Source organism: Crassostrea angulata, chromosome 10, assembly GCF_025612915.1.
Source record: "Crassostrea angulata isolate pt1a10 chromosome 10, ASM2561291v2, whole genome shotgun sequence".
Lineage (NCBI taxonomy): Eukaryota > Metazoa > Mollusca > Bivalvia > Ostreida > Ostreidae > Magallana > Magallana angulata.
In genome coordinates this window covers 8,366,492-8,392,225 of record NC_069120.1, presented here as the reverse complement: position 1 = coordinate 8,392,225, position 25,734 = coordinate 8,366,492, and the positions used below count along the sequence as shown (strand labels likewise).

The 25,734-nt window shown below is 36.6% G+C and overlaps 1 protein-coding gene across 3 annotated transcripts; it reads right to left on the bottom strand.

The window, feature by feature from the left end:
* Positions 1-1,293: 1,293 nt before the first annotated feature.
* Positions 1,294-25,327, bottom strand: LOC128168194 (acidic mammalian chitinase-like). Of its 3 annotated transcripts, none has more exons than XM_052834373.1 (13): positions 25,305-25,327; positions 7,206-7,257; positions 6,856-7,048; positions 6,119-6,371; positions 5,877-6,001; positions 5,644-5,767; positions 5,372-5,557; positions 5,119-5,238; positions 4,710-4,855; positions 4,085-4,252; positions 3,442-3,509; positions 2,762-3,346; positions 1,294-1,932 (listed from the first exon to the last, which is right to left on the bottom strand). In XM_052834373.1, the coding sequence occupies exons 2-13, from the start codon at positions 7,255-7,257 to the stop codon at positions 1,724-1,726; spliced, it is 2,229 nt and encodes a 742-aa protein (XP_052690333.1). In that variant the 5' UTR covers positions 25,305-25,327; the 3' UTR covers positions 1,294-1,723. The 3 variants fall into 3 exon arrangements, with proteins under 3 accessions (XP_052690333.1, XP_052690332.1, XP_052690334.1); XM_052834372.1 differs by lacking the exon at positions 25,305-25,327 and adding an exon at positions 10,555-10,692; XM_052834374.1 differs by lacking the exons at positions 4,085-4,252; positions 25,305-25,327 and adding an exon at positions 10,555-10,692.
* Between the last annotated feature and the right edge of the window lie 407 nt (positions 25,328-25,734).

The following is a 25,734-nucleotide window of genomic DNA, read 5'->3' as shown; positions in this document are numbered from 1 at the left end:
AAGTTTCCAATGTGTAAAATTGTTAAAGTGAATTTGTTAGATACTCCTTTAAATTAAGGTGGCTATCAATTCAATGATAATCAGCTTTTTGAAATCATAAATATGATTAAAATGTTAGAGTTTCCAATCTGTTTTACCGATAAATCTCTTATGTGAATAATCAAGTCATAAACATTATAACTTACAAATAGAACCATTTTAAAAAGAGCTTGGACTTTAGGTAGTTGTGTCAAACAGCAATGTGTCTATTTCATTTCTGGCCACCCAGCCGTGAATCTTTGAAATCAACGAGATTTGTTTGGCTTTTGAGCCAAGACTATGCAATCGGTGCATATTTCACTTGAATCCGGCGTCATTATTAATTTGTTTTGATGCAAGAAATACATAACTACGTTCTACCAAAAGTCCAAGGCCTTGTTAAAATGGTTCTAAAACAATTCCTTTGGTGGTTCATGCCGTTATGAAGGTATTGACAGAAAAACGCGTCATCTTGTTTTTGATTTTTTTCTGCAATGCCCACTATTCTTTTGTTTTGACATCTCTCATAGGACCTCATTTGTATAAAGTTAATAAATTACGTAAACTATAGTAACTGTCAATCAGTACGTTACATAGAAGGTTCTTCCAATAATCGAAGTTACTTCTAGACTTAATGTAAGTCTGTGTATTCAGTGTTTTCAATCTATTCAATATTCAATGTACCCAAAAATTTGCACATATTCATCTCAAAAGTATAAAATAAGACACCATTTAACAACTTAAACATAATTCATTACAGGTACTTGAAGATATATGCTATCACTAAAATAAAATGCACCGAACACTGCTAAATAGTATGTAAAAATCAGTTGTAAAATATTAAAGGAATGCACACATTTTTTTTTGGATTTTCTCAACCTCGCACATACAGGGCGCTAAATGACCGTGGGAAACTCGCAAAATTTTTTCGCTCTCGGAAACAATTTATGCCTTATTCCGATTGCCTCCTTTACAATTTTGTAACGGAAATCTCACAATCCGCGTTAATGTTTACAAATGCTTCTGAAAAACTGATCCTGTTTTCACCCTAAAAACTGAAAAGCTTCTCAAGATAGATTCAAAATTATAAATATTTCATTAAAAATGAGTAAAGAGCAATGAGTTGGCCCCCAGTAAGTGTATGCGAGACTTGCCGCGTGAGTTTCGGACTCGTACGCAAACTCTACACGTAATGTGCTTTGAAATATTTGGCGGGGAGACTTTTGCTTTGTATTTTCCCCGGTCCTTAATGTAGTGATAAAAACAAGCTGACAAAACTTGGTTTAGTTTTATTATATTGATACTGAAGTCTGAGGTCCAGATACAACAGGTGCTTGTTTTGTAAAACACACAAGAGCAGGTCACATTTTAAGCATAATGTTAATATTATCATATTAATACGAGATAACCCGAATAACGACAAGCTGAGTAATTGTACTGAATGAATACAGGAGACAAGTTCAACATTTCCCCTGGTTTAATGCAACGAAAAACGCAACTAACATGGCAGTATAAATATTACTTGTTTAAATTCATGACTTTGAACGGACTATAATGCATTTATAGTCCACACGTACGTTTACGTTATTAGGGCTGTGTGGAGCCTGACGTACACACCTGGTTGGCACAAAACAGGAACACAGTAAACAAGACAATTGATACAGAATTATGCAGTGTTTAGCCGACGCTATGATTTGTTTCGTTATTACATAGGACTTGCATCATTACATCCTGGCACATTCTGGATGTAGTCACACATGTGTCTAGCGGTGTCAAAGGCCATTCCCGGACTGCACAGGCCCTTGAAGGAGATTTCGCGCACACAGTCAATGAATCCCTGGCAGTTGTCGGGATCGGGATACAAACCGTTGGCTCTTCCTGTACAGAAATCCTGGGAAAGATCCGTACGGAAAACTGTAAGAAAAATACCAGTACAAGTTACTTATACTATTATCCAACCTACTTACTAGTAGTTAGGTCATCTACAAAACTGAAATACGCATATTCCTCTTTCTGGTAGCTTAATAAAGCGGGCTTTTAAATTTTGCTTAAGGTCAGACGACACGTTCCTCAATTTTATATAACTTTTTCCAGAAATTTGTTATTGATTTACAACTACTTTGACAAGCTTCCTTGCAAAAAATTAGGATACCTTATCAGGCATTTCTGCCATTTATCTTATCTTATACTTTTATATACAGCTCAGGGAAATTCGCTAGAGCTCCACTCGACCGGGGCCGGGATAAGAACTCACGACCTATGAAACCTACATTCCTAACAGTGAGCAGCCACCGCTCTAACCACACGGCTATCTAGGTGTATAAATGCCAAAAATTTAAATTCTAGTTATTTTAAAAATGATTACAAATAAAAAGTATTGGAACTCTTTATTACGAGGAGATACATAAAAGATGCTCGAGGAACGTGTTGTCTGACCTTAAAATTGCAATGCTTCGCCGAAGCCTTCGAAATATGATAACACATGTGGCTAATCTGAACTTAAAAAAGACTTCCGGTAAGTTTTCTTGTTCGGTGCGAGGATATAAAATGTTTATTCAATTCATTTTGTAGCAATTTAAAATTGAATTTTCTGTCTTTAATATTATTGGTAATGTTAAAACGGTATGCCATTTCAAACACAAATGCATGCCAAATATGTTTATGCTATAAGCAATGAATACGTAGTCTAAATAATCTCGCATTATATAAGATATCCCAATATGTACACCCTTTAAGTACTCACAGCTCCAATAAAACGGTAGGCCCACTGGATTTTGTTGTTGCTGCTGGAAAGGTGACCAGTTCCATGGGTCATTAGAAGCCGCGGAGCCCATGGCATTGTTTGGTTGGCTAGCTTGCTGTGGCGGTCTTACATTGTTTTGTGGTGGTTGTGGCGCTGTATTCGGCTGTCTACGAGTCTGTGGCTGTTGTTGAACTTGCTGTGGTTGTACTTGTTGTGTCTGTTGTACGGGTTGCTGTGGGTTTTGTGGTTTGAACTGGAATGCATTTTGGTTCTCAGCAGGGGTCTTGTACACGGGCGGGGGATTCGGCTGGACGGGTTGTTGTGGAATTTGTTGTTGCGATTCAGGCTTTTTCAAGGCTTCTTTTGCCTTTTTACGCGCAGCATCTAAATCACAAACCACATCCTTTGGCCATCCACAGTAGTTAAACTGGCTGTTGAAAAGTAGTCCGGCAGCGCATTTAAAGTGATGGGCGTGGCCATCGTTACACATGTAGTATTCCTCGCAGGAATAAGGACTTGGATAGTACCCATCACTGCCAACCTCGCATTTGAATTCTTTTCCTCCTGAGGGTTTGTTGGAATTCTCTGCAAAAATAGTTTACAATTTTATCACGTGTGTCAAGGGTCGTGCTGGTGCAGCGCTACTGAGAGCTGTAATCTTGTATTCTATGATTACTTACGTGTAGAATGGGACCCGGAATTTGACCCAGAACTATGACCCGAGGGTGGGCGGGTAACAGTGGCTGTTCTGTAACAACATAAAAAGTCTTAATTATCTTCAACAATGTCAGAAAAATGAAAATGTAAAATTTCCGATTAAAAATAAAAATATTGAGAACAATTAGAACATAGAAATGTAAATATTCAAACCAAATGTAATACATGGAGAACGACTATAGCTTGTACTTTATTGTTTAAACTTCGGAAAAAGAAATGTGATATAATTCTAGTTTGTGGATAATGAACAACTAACTAACATCTTTAATTAATGACTATCATTGGTCAAGATTAGTTAAATCCAATCCATCAGTCATGCTATGATTCTGAATTACCGTACGGTCTCAAAAATACGAAATTAATACAATGTTAGTGTTAATCTTTTGATTAAAATATTATTAGTTTGGGTTAGCAAAGTATAAAAAGTAACGATTTATTACATGCATTTGAACAATAATTTGAGAAAGAAAAGAGAGGGAGATGAAAAAACCACGAACGAAATCCACGCTAAGACATTTTGCTAAACAAGTTAATGACTACAGGGCTATAGAATAGTCAGTGTCCATTCAGCTACACAAGAAATCATTTTTCTCAAACTAAAGATACCTCACTGTTTCTTGATTACGTTTAAACCATATTGGTTTACTAGTCTGCGACATTTTAGGTTTATTTGTTCGCAGTAAATCAGATTGACTAGCTCGCTGACTAGTTTGAATCTTAACTACTTCCGGTTGCGTCTTGGATACAGGAGCTCGGCTAATAGAACTACTTCCGCTGTTGAAAGACAATTTTTAAAATACACATCTTTTAAAAATGATACATTGAAATAACTGGAACGTTTTAATTATTTGGAATGTCGTCGATTTGAAACTGACCACAATGGCGAAGTACATTCTATTGTAAATAACCTCTCGGTTTCTTTCTTGAAATAAACATTTATATTCTATGTTTATTTCTCTAGATTAAAATCAAATTCACTGCTTTAATTATGAAATTATGAAATTTCAAAATACGACAACAACAACAACAGATAGGATTCCAAACAAAAACACAACCAAATAATAAGAAAAATGCTTCAAACTTCACCCCCGGTGAAATCGTGATTGGTCTATGCTTGCTTGAAAACAAAGTACAGCAACATTAATAAGCTAAGAGCTTCAGTCGAATATATTTCATTATATCGATGACAGTGCAGTGGTACAAGTACTTGGTACAAACACGTAGTACTTACTGTGGGATAACGACGCCGAGTTGTTGATTGATCCGCCTCAAGAGAGGGTAGGTCTCCGTGGTGGCGTTACATATCAGGTTAAAGTCGTCCAGGTCCAGGGCCCATACCATGATCCCGCCGTAGTTCTGCTTCTTGATGTACTCAACCTACAACCAACAAAAGATGTTCAGCAAAGCAGATGACCTGGAGAGGAGGCGGCTTTGATCTTCGAAAAGACCATTGTTAGTTTTTGTTATATTTTTATTTTGAATTTATTGGCTGGGTGTAATTGACAACTGTTTATTTGTAAATTCTGTAAAAAAGCTTTTATAAATGACAACGTTTGCACAGCAGTATGCAGCGTTCGTTAGGCATTTACTGCTGCTTTTATAATTTCTGATTGTGTTACCTCTGCTCTGCAGTCACTTACCTTTACTGCCAGGCTGTCTGCATCATCGTACCCCACCCACTGGTCAGCGTACGTAATGTAGGGCGACTCCTGCTCAGGAATGTAGTGTTTTTGGGCTCCCTCGGAGATTTTCTGGCAAACCTAATACAGATAATGTAGACTTCCTTTTGAATATTCATTTGAACGTTGCATCCATTGCTTCCCTTTGATGTTTAAACAAAACCATACTATTCGAGACTTCGTTGAATAGAAATGAGAAAGAACAGATATATACCTCAAAGTAGGACAGGAAGCCAGCTTCTCTGGTGTAGTTCCCTGCGTTTCCTTTCCCTTTGGCGGGGGCACCGACTCCGTTGTTGTAGGGATCAGATAGCGTAAATGACCGTCCGTAGAGGGCCAGACCCACATTCAGCTTTTGTTTGGGTAATCCGAGTTTGTACCAGTATTCTGCGGCCCATGCCTGTGTATTGATACATGGTTGACATGAAGAACTTATTATTACAGTGAATGTGTGTGATGAAGCAGTAAGAAGCTGGCATCACTTACGATGTTTAGCTGAGTATCAGGCCCCATTTCTTCTCTCCTGGAATGTAGAGGACTGTTGTGTCCGGTGACCTTCTCCCATGGTCCGTGCAAGTCGTACGTCATTACATTGATGAAATCCATATGTCTGGAAAAAAATATCAATTTTAAATACATGTATTTTAATTAAGAGTTAAACAAATCAGTTGAATATAAAATGATCTGAAGAATTCGAAAGGTACAGTTTAACTTCTTACTTTGCTATAGTGGCCACATCGTAGCCTGTGTCAACTTTGTCCTTTCCAGCAGCCACCGCGGCAGTTAACAACAAGGGGGGCTTTCCAGTCATTGCTGCTTCTTGATTAAATGCAGATCTGAGTTGCTGAAATATTCAAATTTTAATCTATGAACTGTACTACGACTGAATATAATCATTATATATGATGACAAATATTATTAATATAATTTTTGACAAGCTTAATATAAGAAAAACACGTACAATAACAAGCTTGGTAAATCTGTCTTTGTCTTCTTTGGGGCTTCCTCTGTTAGCCGGATATTCCCAATCCAAATCGAGGCCATCAAAGTTTCTCTCTCTTAAGAACTTTATGGTAGATTTGGTGAACTCTGCTCTGCTTTCGGGGGTCTTCACCATCTGTGTGAAGGGCTTGGATCCCATGTTCCACCCACCCACAGCCAATAGAGTCTTCACCGTCGGGTTCTTCAGTTTTATGTCATTGAATTTGGCGTACCTGTTATTAGTGTGTGTCACAATTAGTTTGTCTAGTATACCCTATTGTTAAGTTTGCACTTTCTGAAAAATTTGTTATACACATGTTAGGAAATACTAGAAGAGACAGCGATGCGGCGTGCATTGTATTGTTGACGTCTAATGAAGTCTTAGACAGCCAGACAGGTATAAGGATACAGAAGTACAACACTATTTTAAAACTATTTTTTCTTCTTCTTTAAATACTCTCTTAGATAAAACGTCAGTTTGTTTATGAAAATCGGGGGCAATGTTTAAATTTTTTCATATTTTAATCAAGAAAGTCTGCATTTCATGTTTGTGTTAAGACACTAGAATCAGTCAAACGAAGAATCTTAATGCATACGGTTTCTTAGAATACTTGGTGTAATTAACCTGGACAGCAATGAATGACTGTTACCTTTTTAACTTTTTAACACCGAAATCGAATCATTTTGGAGTTACTCTACTTTTCCGTAAGAACTTACATTCCTCGCATCCAGTCCGTTGATTCGTCATTCCATTCGAACGCCACCAGTCTGTTTCCGTTCATTTTAGCAAACGCGAAAATCAAGTGACTACAGAGGTAGGGGTCCAGATTCTCCGGGACATATTTGCCATTATTGGGTCGGTATTGTGCCCAGTTCGTGTAGTAGCATACTCTCATATAACTGTGACTAACTGAAATCGATAATTAAAAAATTTAAACAATAATCACTTCTCCTAGACTTACTATGCAATCAAAATAAATTACAAGTATACACATATCTCGGTGAGAAACGAACATTCTTAACTTTGAATAAAAGGTAATGAAAATTCAAGCTTTCAAAATACCTACCTTTAAGAATTACCAGAAAAACTAGTAAAGATGGAAGGTTAAGTCTGGACATCTGTAAATATTAAAAAAGGGACTGTGACAATATCTTAACGGAGAACATTTCGGAGAAAAATTAAATGGCATGCACGTTTTATGATTTTATATACCTGACCTCTGAACCTTGTATGCACGATAATTTGGTTTGTCTGGGGGTTTTCAGCGCTGTTAAATCTGCTTCATACTTAAACGATTTGTGTTTTCGTTGATGAGCAAAACTGTCTCACTGAATATATTTCAGTTATATTTTACATAGAATAATCCATTTTAAACATTATGTAATAGGTACCATTTTTTTCTTTGTTTGTTTTTTTTTTCTTCAAAGACAGACATTTACAAACAAAAAAATGCTGTAAATATATGAATATAAGAAAATAAATAAGAATGAAAGAAACAAAAAATAAAATAAAATAAAATCTAACAAAAACCGGGAAGTGAGCTGATTACGTCATACCAACCTGCAGATTGTGTCAACGAACAATTTGTGATCGTACATCAACCCCGGACTCTTATATACTTCACAAATGCGCGCGGTGTCTAATTAAATCTTTATATTACATCAATCGGTATTAATGATATATCAAATCTAGGTTATAAAGTGTGTAGAATATGATTTCCTTTACTAGTATTTCGTCATTTAACATGGCCAACAGAGGGTTCCTGATGACGTAATACTTAATATTTTGTCTGTGAAGTTTGTTTTTGTTTGTTTCATGTAGTTTTATTGTCATGAATCAGGTACGTGGAGTTCAGGTGTTTTTTTTTTTTTTACATATCTTGATGTGGGAAGTTTAAAATTCCGAAAAACATTGATATTTCACAATGAATTTGACGTATGTCATTTTGGATGTGTCCAAAAGCGAATGAACAGAAACAACAAAACACACATAGATAAATAAAACGAGGCATAAACCGAATCGTTGGGGTGGAAAAAAAAACACTGAAAGGAAAGAATCAAATTGAAATCTTACATTTGAATGTATGAAAGCTTTTGTTTGAATTACTTATTTGAGCTCTTTTGGTGTCACCCATGTTATTTCGAAGGGCAGGATAGATGACAATATTGATGGTTAACATGCACATGATTACCTGGTGTTCGCACTGTCCTAGGTATTTCTGACGGTATGCCTTAATTAATGCACCTCATTATAAATCTAAACATTTGTTTATGTCCATTTGACAACCATATCAAATTTAATCAGTCATACACATGGGTCCTTCAGATTTACGCTGTTTCACCTTGGATATTTTACCATTACTGTATGAACAAGTGTTTGTTCACCGGAAATTTTGCACACAAACTAGATCACTTGGTTTTAACCATAGTATCAAAACGCACATAAATCATTCATTAAATTACAAGAAATTAGTTCACTGCGTAACTAATTAATCAAAACGCTGACCTAATGCCATGCAAGGCGGTGGATCAAAGATAAAGGTAGATAGTATCCTGTTCTGGGCACCCCAAAAATTATTAGGTAGGCCATTTAGACAAAATAGTGCGGTCTGTGGACCCAAAGTAAATCAAAATGACGTACCGGTGTAACCTTTGTTTGTTTGTAATAATTTTAATGAAGTTAACCATAGGATGCAAAATAAGCATCATTTATCTTGGTTTTGATGCATCATTTCCCCTGACTAATAACGGGATGGCTTAGCACTGCAATACAAAGTTTGTAAAAGAAATTAATGAATTAGGAGAAACTTTCGTCCAACAGCAAATTGGGAGTACTATGCCAAGACAGTTATTTTTACTTTGCTTAGAGCGCAGAAGGATCTTATAAAGAGGCAGCGAGGACAGAAGTGAGTATATGTACTTAAATATGAATTAACTTTATACTTATTATATTCTCTGTTTTAGAGATTTAGACTTGAATGTGGAATAGAAAAGACCTGATTGGTCTACACAACCTATACAACCGCATTTGTACCATTAACAAGCAAATACACGGAAGGAGAGAGGTGATTTTTGTCACCTTAAGAATGATAAAGTAGGGTTCTTTGTTATCCCCCAAAAATACTGCGAAGATTTGTCTGGAACTCGTATAGGATTACACCATAAATTATGAATTCCCAGCCCAACGACATGTCTAGTTTGTGAAATAAAAACATGAAGCATTTTCCATACGACAAACCAAAATTAAAATTAAGCTACTTAATAATCAAGTTGAATTTAATTTATTTATGCTTTTTTCGATCTCCTGGGTGTAATTATTAAAAAACATCCTGCATCATTTAATAAAAACAAGCGTAAAGAAAATAGGCAATGAAACCTCCCTCACCCCTGGAAAAAATACATTGAGTCCGTGTACGATTTAATGTACTCGTCAAAAAACAAAGGAACAAATAGACCATGAGAAAAAATGACGTATATTTTTGTATAATTTCTAAAGGAAAACTGAATATACTACTATATTAGGTATACTATTTTACAGAAAGTCTTTGCATTGCTATTTTTGAATGTTTTCTTGTGTCATAACATATCCACTGATGGGCAATATTGTAGTCAAACGCAAATACCTCGCGTATCATTTATAACCATAGAACGGTTTCATATTTTCATCCATAATTCATATCCCAATTAAGTTTTAACGGCCGTTGCAACTCCCTCAAAAAGTATACATAAGAGGCCCTATTAATACAGTTATATCTATATTAGCATTCTATTTCCAAGGCTCACTATAATTCATAAAATGTTGTCCCTGAGACCCATGAATAAACTACCATCAGGCTACTGTGGGGAGTCGAGCGACGGTGGGAACTCTCCCTGGGTCAGCTCTACTGACAGCAGTGAAGTTTGTGTCTACTTTATGACCGTGTCCGCCATAACTTGTGGCTGTTCCGAATAAAGAAGGTACCGCAAGGTGCAGTGCTGTGTCCCCACCAAATTAGTATTATGCTAATCTGAATAGGAATAAAATAAACTCTGAAGAAAGAAATGGCTAGGATTGAGAAGGTAGGGGGACATATTCCGTGACGTAACGGTGACCGTTTCTCCAGGTGAACTCGCGTTTGTGTGTTTAAGGTGTTATATCACAGTGTTTGTCTCATTAATCATAAATAACACGTGTAATTTCTTGTCGGAGAATGACACATTCATGGACAGAATATGTATATTAACAAAACAATAAAATAATGTTAAAACCATAATCCTTATCGCTATAATAGCTAAGTTCAGGAGATGAAATTCGTTTCAAATCAATTTACTTACCTTATAGAATAGTGTTAAATGAACAAAAAACAGAGAACATTTTATATTTATAAATCGTATATCAATCCAGTCCATAAAACAAAGTTTTTAGGTGGAACATACCTTTTAGTTATTCCTCGCATACGTTTTTTGATTGATTAGAAAAAAGTCCCGAATAAAAGTTTATAAATCCAATGTGCACAGGTAAAGAGATTGATTCAATGTATGACAGCCAACTTTCCCCATACACCTAGTTTGTTATTATGCGCAGCCAAGCGGAACAAACACGTGACCAATCAAGCCGTGTGTCATTGAGGCTGTCAATGTTTAGCACGATAATTAATTAACTACGTTAATTTTTTTCTTACTTTATTATCATACATACACTAAAGCACCAGTTAATATTCATATTGATAATTATGATTAATTGAATGGTGTTATGATTCTACTCTACAGTCTTCAAAGACTTCCATTAATAGCTATCTACAATTTAGAGAAATGATTTTTAATCTCTAACCACCTGTCTGTGTATATGAAGTATGGCTTGAAAAACGGTGTGCAGTAGGGTAGCAGCTTTAATTTTAACATTTAAGAATGAAATGAATAGATATCAAATATAAAAGTGTAGGCGCCGTCTCACCCCTATAAGAAAAGAAAACCCCATACGTACAGTCGTTATTTCTGAGCTAAATATTCAAAATCTGTTTGTTTCATTATACAGTGGGATAGACAATGATGATGAAAGAGTTTAAACAACAAAGCAAGAGGTGATCAATCAATGTTCTGTAGCTATTCGAAACTATGGCTTTGGTTTTGTAAATATGTCTGAACTGATACGGGATAAAAAAAAATACGAACCCTATCAAACATTAATAATATTATGTCATTTCATTAACCGCTGTTAACGGCAGTTAATAATCACACTCTCTGGAACATGTATTAGTCAGGTTTAATCTCTCTCTCTCTCTCTCTCTCTCTCTCTCTCTCTCTCTCAGCTGAATCTTGACACAATTTAAGGATAACTTTCTTTACACTATTGTGTTGACTCATCCATTGGGCAATCGGTTTTTAGAACGCAGTTCGCAGTTCGCAGTTCGCAATTGAATAGTGAACTGCGTTCTATAGAACGCAGTTCGCAATTCAAAATTTTGTGCGATTGAATAGTGAACTGCGTTCAATAGAACGCAGTTCGCAATTCAAAATTTTGTGCGATTGAATAGTGAACTGCGTTCAATAGAACGCAGTTCGCAATTCAAAATTTAGAATTCATATTTGGGGCCCGCTTGCCTTATATGCAATTGAATAGTGAACTGCGTTCTATAGAACGCAGTTCGCAATTCAAAATTTAGAATTCATATTTGGGGCCCGCTTGCCTTATATGCAATTGAATAGTGAACTGCGTTCTATAGATCGCAGTTCGCAATTCAAAATTTAGTGCGATTAAATAGTGAACTGCGTTCTATCTAGAACGCAGTTCGCAATTCAAAATTTAGAATTCATATTTGGGGCCCGCTTGCCTTATATGCAATTGAACAGTGAACTGCGTTCTATAGAACGCAGTTCGCAATTCAAAATTTAGAATTCATATTTGGGGCCCGCTTGCCTTATATGCAATTGAATAGTGAACTGCATTCTATAGAACGAAGTTCGCAATTCAAAATTTTGTGCGATTGAATAGTGAACTGCGTTCTATAGAACGCAGTTCGCAATTCAAAATTTAGAATTCATGTTTGGGGCCCGCTTGCCTTATATGCAATTGAATAGTGAACTGCGTTCTATAGAACGCAGTTCGCAATTCAAAATTTAGAATTCATATTTGGGGCCCGCTTGCCTTATATGCAATTGAATAGTGAACTGCGTTCTAAAGAACGCAGTTCGCAATTCAAAATTTAGAATTCATATTTGGGGCCCGCTTGCCTTATATGCAATTGAATAGTGAACTGCGTTCTATCTAGAACGCAGTTTGCAATTCAAAATTTAGAATACATATTTGGGGCCCGCTTGCCTTATATGCAATTGAATAGTGAACTGCGTTCTATAGAACGCAGTTCGCAATTCAAAATTTAGAATACATATTTGGGGCCCGCTTGCCTTATATGCAATTGAATAGTGAACTGCGTTCTATCTAGAACGCAGTTCGCAATTCAAAATTTAGAATTCATATTTGGGGCCCGATTGCCTTATATGCAATTGAATACTGTGAAATCATTAGATTTCATGGTGGCTCATTTTTCGTGGAATTCGTGGGTACCTCTCATCCACGAAATAACATCCTTCACGAATTGATGAATTAGGGTAATAAAGTCATATTCCCTTTTGTAGATATATATGAATACACGAAATTACGTCCCCACGAACCTGTAAAATTTAAGTCATCCACGAAAATTGGCCCCCACGAAATTTAATGATTCCACAGTAGTGAACTGCGTTCTATCTAGAACGCAGTTCGCAATTCAAAATTTAGAATTCATATTTGGGGCCCGAAATTTTCAGGGGCATCTACTAGTGGTATTTCACTACCACTGTTAAAATATGGTGATGCAGCTTTCTCTAGTTTTTAGCTCACCGAGACGAAGTCGGAGGGAGCGTATGCTATACCCCCGGCGTCGGCGTCCGGACCTGGTTAAAGTTTTCTGTTGCAGGTCCTCTATCTATATAAGTTATTACTTGTCCTATCTTCACTAAACTTGCATGGATGATGCATCTGGACCTACTTGTGGACTTGAAAGACTTGGATGCTGAATCTGGATCCTAAATTTCAGATGCTGAAGGAGGTTAGGGTTTTTGGAGCAGGTTAAAGTTTTTGTTGCAGGTGCCCTTTGATAGCAATATCTAAGTTACTCCTGGTCCTAACTTGACCAAACTTGCATGGATGGTGTGTCTTATGATACTGATCCACCAGGCAGACTTGAGTGCTGAATCTGAGCTATAGGTTTCGGATGCTGGAGGAGGTTAAGGTTTTAAGAGCTGGTTAAAGTTTTTGTTGCAGGTGCCCTTTGATAGCAATATGTAAGTTACTGCTGGTCCGTACTTGACCAAAATTGCATGGATGGTGTGTCTTATGATACAGATGCACAAGACAAGCTTGAATGCTGAATCTGAGCTATAGTTTTCGGATGCTGGAGGTGGTTAAGGTTTTAAGAGCTGGTTAAAGTTTTTGTTGCAGGTGCCCTCTGATGATAATATCTTATTTACTACTGGTCCTTACTTCACCAAACTTGTATGGTTGGTGCGTCTTATGATACTGATGCACCTGACAGGCTTGAATGCTGCATCTGAGCCATAGGTTTCGGATGCTGGAGGAGGTTAAGGTTTTTGGAGCTGGTTAAAGTTTTTTGAGTAGGTGCCTTCTAATGATTATATCTTAGCTACTCCTGGTCCAAACTTCATCAAACTTGTGTGGATGGTGCGTCTTATTATACTGATGCACCTGAACGGCTTGAATAATGAATCTGGGCCATAGGTTTCGGATGCTGGAGGAGGTTAAGGTTTTAAGACCTGGTCAAAGTTTTTGAAACAGGTGCCCTTTGATGATGATATCTTAGTTATTACTTGTCCTAACTTCACCAGATGGTGCGTTTTATTATATTGATGCACCTCACAGGCTTGAATGCTGAGTTTGATCCATAGGTTTCGGATGCTGGATAAGTTTTTTTTAACAGGTCACATGTTACATAGATATTAGTACTATTTCAAACTTGCATAGTTGATTAAACTGTAATATGAATGAATCGCAGAGGAAGCTTCAGATGCAGAGCTTGATCTCCATTATCAAGGATGATGAAAAAATATTTTAGTTATTACAGGTCCTAACTTCACCAAACTTGAATGGATGGTGTGTCTTATGATACAGATGCACATGATAGGCATGGATGCTGAATCTCAGCCATAGGTTGCGGATGCTGGAGGTGGTTAAGGTTTTAATTGGTGGTGCCCTCTGATGATGATATTTTAGTTATAACTGGTCCTAACTTCACCAAACTTGCATGGGTGATGCGTCTATTGATACTGATGCACCTGACACGCTTGAATGCTAAATCTGAGCCATTGGTTACGGATGCAGGATGAGGTTTAGATTTTTGGAACAGGTCACATGTTTTATAGATGATAGCTTGCAAAGTTGATTTAACTATATTATAAATGAAACGCAGAGGTTGCTTCAGATGCAGAGCCTGATCTCCATTATCAAGGATGCTAAAGATATCTCCTACCTCACTTAAACCTGCTTGATGTGGTTGTTGTTAAATGATATAACATGATTCCTATGATAAAGTATTGTATGATATGAAACACTTGTTTAATATGATACAATATAATATCATATGTTATACTGTAAAAAGTTATATGATACGATATGATATGTATCATTTTTTTTTATATTTTATGATATGATATTGTATCATGATAGTGTTCTGTATAGTATTGTATATAATGATACAATATTATATGATATTATATTGTATCTATAATATTGTATCATATAATATAATATGATATTGGTTTCTGTAATATACAATTATATCACATGAAATTGTATTATATGATATTGTTATATTATATTTTATCGTATCATACGATATTGTACAATATGATATTGGTTTATATGATATATAATTGTATCATATGATACAATATGTATTATATAAATAGTGCCTGTTTGGGAGGGTAACAGTTGAAATTGATACCCCTTCAAAAAACAATTGTCAACCGACGCGAAGCGGAGGTTGACAATGGTTTTCAAGGGGTGTCAATTTCAACTGTTATCCTCCCAAACAGGCACTATTTATTTTGTTATACTGAATGTCTTAATTTTAAAGAAAACCTAACTGCCTTTACATAGGAATAACGTGAATTCTACGGCGAACCGTACGCGCATAATTTTCGCGCATGTAACAATTTTTAATGTTACCCGTTGGTAAGTGCGTTGCTAACGCTGAGGGTAATAGAACGGATTATGAACTGCGTCTAAACAAACAAATGGCATTAATATTAAAAGATGTGAAGTTCCTTTTGCGCTCGCCCCAACAGTCGCACTGTAAACATATTATTAAGAAATGACTTTGAAAACTACTTTAAGAAAACTACCTTTAGGTGGTATGGGACACCTGACGATATCAATTAAGAATAAAGTACATTATATTTGAAATATTTTCACCGGTTTAGAATTTTCAAATTTTACAATATTTAATCAAAAAAATAGATTTTAAAAATATTTTGAGAGGTGAAAATTGTAAAAACCTCATAATAAAAATACACATACCTGTGAAAGAAGTGCAATTGAAATAGTTAAAAGGGATATTTTCCAAGATAATTTCATTGACTCATTATCATCTTTCACTCAGAAAAAATTCACAGGAAGGAAAACCGATTCCTTACGGAGATTTATAACGGGGAATGTTTACATCTTTTCTCCATTCGGAATACACTCGGAATACATCGCGCAATTTTACAACGTTATCATCCGGGCTTGCTGCAACGACATCACATTTTTTAGCATTGTATTGAAACCTGATCAGCTAACAAGGGCGTTTCGAATGAAATATCTTGGAAATTTTGCATACTTTTGAATGAACATCGTTTAAACTCTGAGGTATTTATAGATATCATGCAATTAAGCAAAATGAGAATCCAAGATATCTTGGGACAGAGTATAATAGCTTTCGATTGCTATAGGAAAAACCTTGAAATTTTCATATTTTTTTCATGTTTTAGGTCCCAGCCTAATGTAGTACAAACCTCTAACTTTCACAGGAGTTTTCTTAATGCGCATTTTGTCTTTCCAACAAGTTTGTCCTCGGTTAGGCTTACAGTAAACAAAGGCTTTGAAATGAATGCCCGTCGTCGATTTACTATACAAAATCACGAATGTATGCTGACCCCTACCATGTTTAAAAGCTTCGTGCTTTTTATATACAATAAATTCAGCGCTAAAACTTGTTAATTATTATGGAATAGATATCAATAGATAATGTTAGGGGGAAAATATGCTTCATTTGAATCTTTATTTTTTTCACTTTTTACCGGGGCCCATAGGTATTCTACATTTTGAATTGGGAACTGCGTTCTAGATAGAACGCAGTTCACTTTTCAATTGTATATTAGCCCGATTCTTAAAAACTAGAGATAGCTGCATCACCGTATGTTCACAGTGGTAGTGAAATACCACTAGTAGATGCCCCTGAAAATTTCGGGCCCCAAATATGAATTCTAAATTTTGAATTGCGAACTGCGTTCTAGATAGAACGCAGTTCACTATTCAATTGCATATAAGGCAAGCGGGCCCCAAAAATGAATTCTAAATTTTGAATTGCGATCTGCGTTCTATAGAACGCAGTTCACTATTCAATTGCATATAAGGCAAGCGGGCCCCAAATATGAATTCAAAATTTTGAATTGCGAACTGCGTTCTATAGAACGCAGTTCACTATTCAATTGCATATAAGGCAAGCGGGCCCCAAATATGAATTTTAAATTTTGAATTGCGAACTGCATTCTATAGAACGCAGTTCACTATTCAATTGCATATAAGGCAAGCGGGCCCCAAATATGAATTTTAAATTTTGAATTGCGAACTGCGTTCTAGATAGAACGCAGTTCACTATTCAATCGCACAAAATTTTGAATTGCGAACTGCGTTCTATAGAACGCAGTTCACTATTCAATTGCATATAAGGCAAGCGGGCCCCAAATATGAATTCTAAATTTTGAATTGCGAACTGCGTTCTATAGAACGCATCCACTATTCAATTGCATAAAAGGCAAGCGGGCCCCAAATATGAAATCTAAATTTTGAATTGCGATCTGCGTTCTATAGAACGCAGTTGACTATTCAATTGCATATAAGGCAAGCGGGCCCCAAATATGAATTCTAAATTTTGAATTGCGAACTGCGTTCTATAGAACGCAGTTCACTATTCAATTGCATATAAGGCAAGCGGGCCCCAAATATGAATTCTAAATTTTGAATTGCGAACTGCGTTCTATAGAACGCAGTTCACTATTCAATTGCATATAAGGCAAGCGGGCCCCAAATATGAATTCTAAATTTTGAATTGCGAACTGCGTTCTAGATAGAACGCAGTTCACTATTCAATCCCACTAAATTTTGAATTGCGAACTGCGTTCTATAGAACGCAGTTCACTATTCAATTGCATATAAGGCAAGCGGGCCCCAAATATGAATTCTAAATTTTGAATTGCGAACTGCATTCTATAGAACGCAGTTCACTATTCAATTGCATATAAGGCAAGCGGGCCCCAAATATGAATTTTAAATTTTGAATTGCGAACTGCATTCTATAGAACGCAGTTCACTATTCAATTGCATATAAGGCAAGCGGGCCCCAAATATGAATTCTAAATTTTGAATTGCGAACTGCGTTCTAGATAGAACGCAGTTCACTATTCAATCGCACAAAATTTTGAATTGCGAACTGCGTTCTATAGAACGCAGTTCACTATTCAATTGCATGTAAGGCAAGCGGGCCCCAAATATGAATTCTAAATTTTGAATTGCGAACTGCGTTCTATAGAACGCAGTTCACTATTCAATTGCATATAAGGCAAGCGGGCCCCAAATATGAATTCTAAATTTTGAATTGCGAACTGCGTTCTATAGAACGCATCCACTATTCAATTGCATAAAAGGCAAGCGGGCCCCAAATATGAAATCTAAATTTTGAATTGCGATCTGCGTTCTATAGAACGCAGTTCACTATTCAATTGCATATAAGGCAAGCGGGCCCCAAATATGAATTCTAAATTTTGAATTGCGAACTGCGTTCTATAGAACGCAGTTCACTATTCAATTGCATATAAGGCAAGCGGGCCCCAAATATGAATTCTAAATTTTGAATTGCGAACTGCGTTCTATAGAACGCAGTTCACTATTCAATTGCATATAAGGCAAGCGGGCCCCAAATATGAATTCTAAATTTTGAATTGCGAACTGCGTTCTAGATAGAACGCAGTTCACTTTTCAATCCCACTAAATTTTGAATTGCGAACTGCGTTCTATAGAACGCAGTTCACTATTCAATTGCATATAAGGCAAGCGGGCCCCAAATATGAATTCTAAATTTTGAATTGCGAACTGCGTTCTATAGAACGCAGTTCACTATTCAATTGCATATAAGGCAAGCGGGCCCCAAATATGAATTTTAAATTTTGAATTGCGAACTGCATTCTATAGAACGCAGTTCACTATTCAATTGCATATAAGGCAAGCGGGCCCCAAATATGAATTCTAAATTTTGAATTGCGAACTGCGTTCTAGATAGAACGCAGTTCACTATTCAATAGCACAAAATTTTGAATTGCGAACTGCGTTCTATAGAACGCAGTTCACTATTCAATTGCATGTAAGGCAAGCGGGCCCCAAATATGAATTCTAAATTTTGAATTGCGAACTGCGTTCTATAGAACGCAGTTCACTATTCAATTGCATAAAAGGCAAGCGGGCCCCAAATATGAAATCTAAATTTTGAATTGCGATCTGCGTTCTATAGAACGCAGTTCACTATTCAATTGCATATAAGGCAAGCGGGCCCCAAATATGAATTCTAAATTTTGAATTGCGAACTGCCTTCTATAGAACGCATCCACTATTCAATTGCATAAAAGGCAAGCGGGCCCCAAATATGAAATCTAAATTTTAAATTGCGATCTGCGTTCTATAGAACGCAGTTGACTATTCAATTGCATAAAAGGCAAGCGGGCCCCAAATATAAATTCTAAATTTTGAATTGCGAACTGCGTTCTATAGAACGCAGTTCACTATTCAATTGCATATAAGGCAAGCGGGCCCCAAATATGAATTCTAAATTTTGAATTGCGAACTGCGTTCTATAGAACGCAGTTCACTATTCAATTGCATATAAGGCAAGCGGGCCCCAAATATGAATTCTAAATTTTGAATTGCAAACTGCGTTCTATAGAACGCAGTTCACCATTCAATTGCATATAAGGCAAGCGGGCCCCAAATATGAATTCTAAATTTTGAATTGCGAACTGCGTTCTATAGAACGCAGTTCACTATTCAATTGCATATAAGGCAAGCGGGCCCCAAATATGAAATCTAAATTTTGAATTGCGAACTGCGTTCTATAGAACGCAGTTCACTATTCAATTGCAAATAAGGCAAGCGGGCCCCAAATATGAATTCTAAATTTTGAATTGCGAACTGCGTTCTAGATAGAACGCAGTTCACTATTCAATCCCACTAAATTTTGAATTGCGAACTGCGTTCTATAGAACGCAGTTCACTATTCAATTGCATATAAGGCAAGCGGGCCCCAAATATGAATTTTAAATTTTGAATTGCGAACTGCATTCTATAGAACGCAGTTCACTATTCAATTGCATATAAGGCAAGCGGGCCCCAAATATGAATTTTAAATTTTGAATTGCGAACTGCATTCTATAGAACGCAGTTCACTATTCAATTGCATGTAAGGCAAGCGGGCCCCAAATATGAATTCTAAATTTTGAATTGCGAACTGCGTTCTAGATAGAACGCAGTTCACTATTCAATCGCACAAAATTTTGAATTGCGAACTGCGTTCTATAGAACGCAGTTCACTATTCAATTGCATAAAAGGCAAGCGAGCCCCAAATATGAATTCTAAATTTTGAATTGCGAACTGCGTTCTATAGAACGCAGTTCACTATTCAATTGCATATAAGGCAAGCGGGCCCCAAATATGAATTCTAAATTTTGAATTGCGAACTGCGTTCTATAGAACGCATCCACTATTCAATTGCATAAAAGGCAAGCGGGCCCCAAATATGAAATCTAAATTTTGAATTGCGATCTGCGTTCTATAGATCGCAGTTCACTATTCAATTGCATATAAGGCAAGCGGGCCCCAAATATGAAGTCTAAATTTTGAATTGCGAACTGCGTTCTATAGAACGCATCCACTATTCAATTGCATAAAAGGCAAGCGGGCCCCAAATATGAAATCTAAATTTTGAATTGCGATCTGCGTTCTATAGAACGCAGTTGACTATTCAATTGCATATAAGGCAAGCGGGCCCCAAATATGAATTCTAAATTTTGAATTGCGAACTGCGTTCTATAGAACGCAGTTCACTATTCAATTGCATATAAGGCAAGCGGGCCCCAAATATGAATTCTAAATTTTGAATTGCGAACTGCGTTCTATAGAACACAGTTCACTATTCAATTGCATATAAGGCAAGCGGGCCCCAAATATGAATTCTAAATTTTGAATTGCGAACTGCGTTCTAGATAGAACGCAGTTCACTATTCAATCCCACTAAATTTTGAATTGCGAACTGCGTTCTATAGAACGCAGTTCACTATTCAATTGCATATAAGGCAAGCGGGCCCCAAATATGAATTCTAAATTTTGAATTGCGAACTGCATTCTATAGAACGCAGTTCACTATTCAATTGCATATAAGGCAAGCGGGCCCCAAATATGAATTTTAAATTTTGAATTGCGAACTGCATTCTATAGAACGCAGTTCACTATTCAATTGCATGTAAGGCAAGCGGGCCCCAAATATGAATTCTAAATTTTGAATTGCGAACTGCGTTCTAGATAGAACGCAGTTCACTATTCAATCGCACAAAATTTTGAATTGCGAACTGCGTTCTATAGAACGCAGTTCACTATTCAATTGCATGTTAGGCAAGCGGGCCCCAAATATGAATTCTAAATTTTGAATTGCGAACTGCGTTCTATAGAACGCAGTTCACTATTCAATTGCATATAAGGCAAGCGGGCCCCAAATATGAAATCTAAATTTTGAATTGCGAACTGCGTTCTATAGAACGCATCCACTATTCAATTGCATAAAAGGCAAGCGGGCCCCAAATATGAAATCTAAATTTTGAATTGCGATCTGCGTTCTATAGAACGCAGTTCACTATTCAATTGCATATAAGGCAAGCGGGCCCCAAATATGAATTCTAAATTTTGAATTGCGAACTGCGTTCTATAGAACGCAGTTCACTATTCAATTGCATATAAGGCAAGCGGGCCCCAAATATGAATTCTAAATTTTGAATTGCGAACTGCGTTCTATAGAACGCAGTTCACTATTCAATTGCATATAAGGCAAGCGGGCCCCAAATATGAATTCTAAATTTTGAATTGCGAACTGCGTTCTAGATAGAACGCAGTTCACTATTCAATCCCACTAAATTTTGAATTGCGAACTGCGTTCTATAGAACGCAGTTCACTATTCAATTGCATATAAGGCAAGCGGGCCCCAAATATGAATTCTAAATTTTGAATTGCGAACTGCGTTCTATAGAACGCAGTTCACTATTCAATTGCATATAAGGCAAGCGGGCCCCAAATATGAATTTTAAATTTTGAATTGCGAACTGCATTCTATAGAACGCAGTTCACTATTCAATTGCATATAAGGCAAGCGGGCCCCAAATATGAATTCTAAATTTTGAATTGCGAACTGCGTTCTAGATAGAACGCAGTTCACTATTCAATCCCACTAAATTTTGAATTGCGAACTGCGTTCTATAGAACGCAGTTCACTATTCAATTGCATATAAGGCAAGCGGGCCCCAAATATGAATTCTAAATTTTGAATTGCGAACTGCGTTCTATAGAACGCAGTTCACTATTCAATTGCATATAAGGCAAGCGGGCCCCAAATATGAATTTTAAATTTTGAATTGCGAACTGCATTCTATAGAACGCAGTTCACTATTCAATTGCATATAAGGCAAGCGGGCCCCAAATATGAATTCTAAATTTTGAATTGCGAACTGCGTTCTATAGAACGCAGTTCACTATTCAATTGCATGTAAGGCAAGCGGGCCCCAAATATGAATTCTAAATTTTGAATTGCGAACTGCGTTCTATAGAACGCAGTTCACTATTCAATTGCATATAAGGCAAGCGGGCCCCAAATATGAATTCTAAATTTTGAATTGCGAACTGCGTTCTATAGAACGCAGTTCACTATTCAATTGCATAAAAGGCAAGCGGGCCCCAAATATGAAATCTAAATTTTGAATTGCGATCTGCGTTCTATAGAACGCAGTTCACTATTCAATTGCATATAAGGCAAGCGGGCCCCAAATATGAATTCTAAATTTTGAATTGCGAACTGCGTTCTATAGAACGCATCCACTATTCAATTGCATAAAAGGCAAGCGGGCCCCAAATATGAAATCTAAATTTTGAATTGCGATCTGCGTTCTATAGAACGCAGTTCACTATTCAATTGCATAAAAGGCAAGCGGGCCCCAAATATGAATTCTAAATTTTGAATTGCGAACTGCGTTCTATAGAACGCAGTTCACTATTCAATTGCATATAAGGCAAGCGGGCCCCAAATATGAATTCTAAATTTTGAATTGCAAACTGCGTTCTATAGAACGCAGTTCACTATTCAATTGCATATAAGGCAAGCGGGCCCCAAATATGAATTCTAAATTTTGAATTGCGAACTGCGTTCTATAGAACGCAGTTCACTATTCAATTGCATATAAGGCAAGCGGGCCCCAAATATGAAATCTAAATTTTGAATTGCGAACTGCGTTCTATAGAACGCAGTTCACTATTCAATTGCAAATAAGGCAAGCGGGCCCCAAATATGAATTCTAAATTTTGAATTGCGAACTGCCTTCTAGATAGAACGCAGTTCACTGTTCAATCCCACTAAATTTTGAATTGCGAACTGCGTTCTATAGAACGCAGTTCACTATTCAATTGCATATAAGGCAAGCGGGCCCCAAATATGAATTTTAAATTTTGAATTGCGAACTGCATTCTATAGAACGCAGTTCACTATTCAATTGCATATAAGGCAAGCGGGCCCCAAATATGAATTTTAAATTTTGAATTGCGAACTGCATTCTATAGAACGCAGTTCACTATTCAATTGCATATAAGGCAAGCGGGCCCCAAATATGAATTCTAAATTTTGAATTGCGAACTGCGTTCTAGATAGAACGCAGTTCACTATTCAATCGCACAAAATTTTGAATTGCGAACTGCGTTCTATAGAACGCAGTTCACTATTCAATTGCATAAAAGGCAAGCGAGCCCCAAATATGAATTCTAAATTTTGAATTGCGAACTGCGTTCTATAGAACGCAGTTCACTATTCAATTGCATATAAGGCAAGCGGGCCCCAAATATGAATTTTAAATTTTGAATTGCGAACTGCATTCTATAGAACGCAGTTCACTATTCAATTGCATATAAGGCAAGCGGGCCCCAAATATGAATTCTAAATTTTGAATTGCGAACAGCGTTCTAGATAGAACGCAGTTCACTATTCAATCGCACAAAATTTTGAATTGCGAACTGCGTTCTATAGAACGCAGTTCACTATTCAATTGCATGTAAGGCAAGCGGGCTCCAAATATGAATTCTAAATTTTGAATTGCGAACTGCGTTCTATAGAACGCAGTTCACTATTCAATTGCATAAAAGGCAAGCGGGCCCCAAATATGAAATCTAAATTTTGAATTGCGAACTGCGTTCTATAGAACGCAGTTCACTATTCAATTGCATATAAGGCAAGCGGGCCCCAAATATGAATTCTAAATTTTGAATTGCGAACTGCGTTCTATAGAACGCAGTTCACTATTCAATTGCATATAAGGCAAGCGGGCCCCAAATATGAATTCTAAATTTTGAATTGCGAACTGCGTTCTATAGAACGCAGTTCACTATTCAATTGCATATAAGGCAAGCGGGCCCCAAATATGAATTCTAAATTTTGAATTGCGAACTGCGTTCTATAGAACGCAGTTCACTATTCAATTGCATAAAAGGCAAGCGGGCCCCAAATATGAATTCTAAATTTTGAATTGCGAACTGCGTTCTATAGAACGCAGTTCACTATTCAATTGCATAAAAGGCAAGCGGGCCCCAAATATGAAATCTAAATTTTGAATTGCGAACTGCGTTCTATAGAACGCAGTTCACTATTCAATTGCATATAAGGCAAGCGGGCCCCAAATATGAATTCTAAATTTTGAATTGCGAACTGCGTTCTATAGAACGCAGTTCACTATTCAATTGCATATAAGGCAAGCGGGCCCCAAATATGAATTCTAAATTTTGAATTGCGAACTGCATTCTATAGAACGCAGTTCACTATTCAATTGCATATAAGGCAAGCGGGCCCCAAATATGAATTCTAAATTTTGAATTGCGAACTGCGTTCTAGATAGAACGCAGTTCAATATTCAATCGCACAAAATTTTGAATTGCGAACTGCGTTCTATAGAACGCAGTTCACTATTCAATTGCATATAAGGCAAGCGGGCCCCAAATATGAATTCTAAATTTTGAATTGCGAACTGCGTTCTATAGAACGCAGTTCACTATTCAATTGCATATAAGGCAAGCGGGCCCCAAATATGAATTCTAAATTTTGAATTGCGAACTGCGTTCTATAGAACGCAGTTCACTATTCAATCGCACAAAATTTTGAATTGCGAACTGCGTTCTATAGAACTCAGTTCACTATTCAATTGCGAACTGCGAACTGCGAATTGCGTTCTAAAAACCGATTGCCCATCCATTGTTGTTGTTTCTTCTGCTATGGAAGAAATAATTTTTATGATTAATGATTCCCGATGAGCGAAATGACAACCTTATTATCAAATCAAAGTTATCGAAGTATTGTCTATAGGATTGTCTAATGAAGTGATTGGATAACAATGCATTCCATTTAACAGAGGTTTATTTGTCACCAAGACGCTTAAATTAGGCTGAAGTACATGTATATGGATGATTTCCCTGTGTGATATTCCTTGTAAATTATTCATTTCCCAGTTTATTCAGATTCAGAAATTACGTTCTTTCTCAGATGACTACGCTGCATACAGGATGAGGACAATAACAAAAATTCTTACTTTTCTTTGTTGACCAGTGAAAATTGTTTGTAGAATCTTTACAGTGAGAAACAAGTCCCTAGAATCATCTATGAAACCGGAATTCAGTTTGTTATAACGTCGAGTGTGTTGGGTTAAAAAAAAGACAAAAACCTCGAGATAAACACAAGAATTCGGATCCTGTCCTTAAAAATGGAAATGTGCAAATAGGCCGTGATATTTTTGGATTGTCTCTTGCTGCAATTTATAATGAATTAATTTTCTTCTTCGGTTTTTACTTTACAAAATGTTCTAAATCTTTAAAAAATACATTTCAACATGTTATTTTAGCTAATTGAAAACATTATGCAAATGAATACACCTCCAATTATGTTGTATGCATAATGTAAATTTACTTAAATACGCCAAATGTTGGCTCATTCCCTCAGGCTGGTACAAACTTATATAAAAT

Bases quoted from the DNA above. Each gene is read 5' to 3' on its own strand.
- LOC128168194 (XM_052834373.1), bottom strand. From the start codon at position 7,257: ATGTCCAGACTTAACCTTCCATCTTTACTAGTTTTTCTGGTAATTCTT. The intron at 6,372-6,855 runs GTAAGTTCTTAC...CACTAATAACAG, and splicing joins ACGGACTGGATGCGAGGAAT to GTACGCCAAATTCAATGACA. The intron at 5,239-5,371 runs GTATATATCTGT...TATCTGTATTAG, and splicing joins GCTTCCTGTCCTACTTTGAG to GTTTGCCAGAAAATCTCCGA.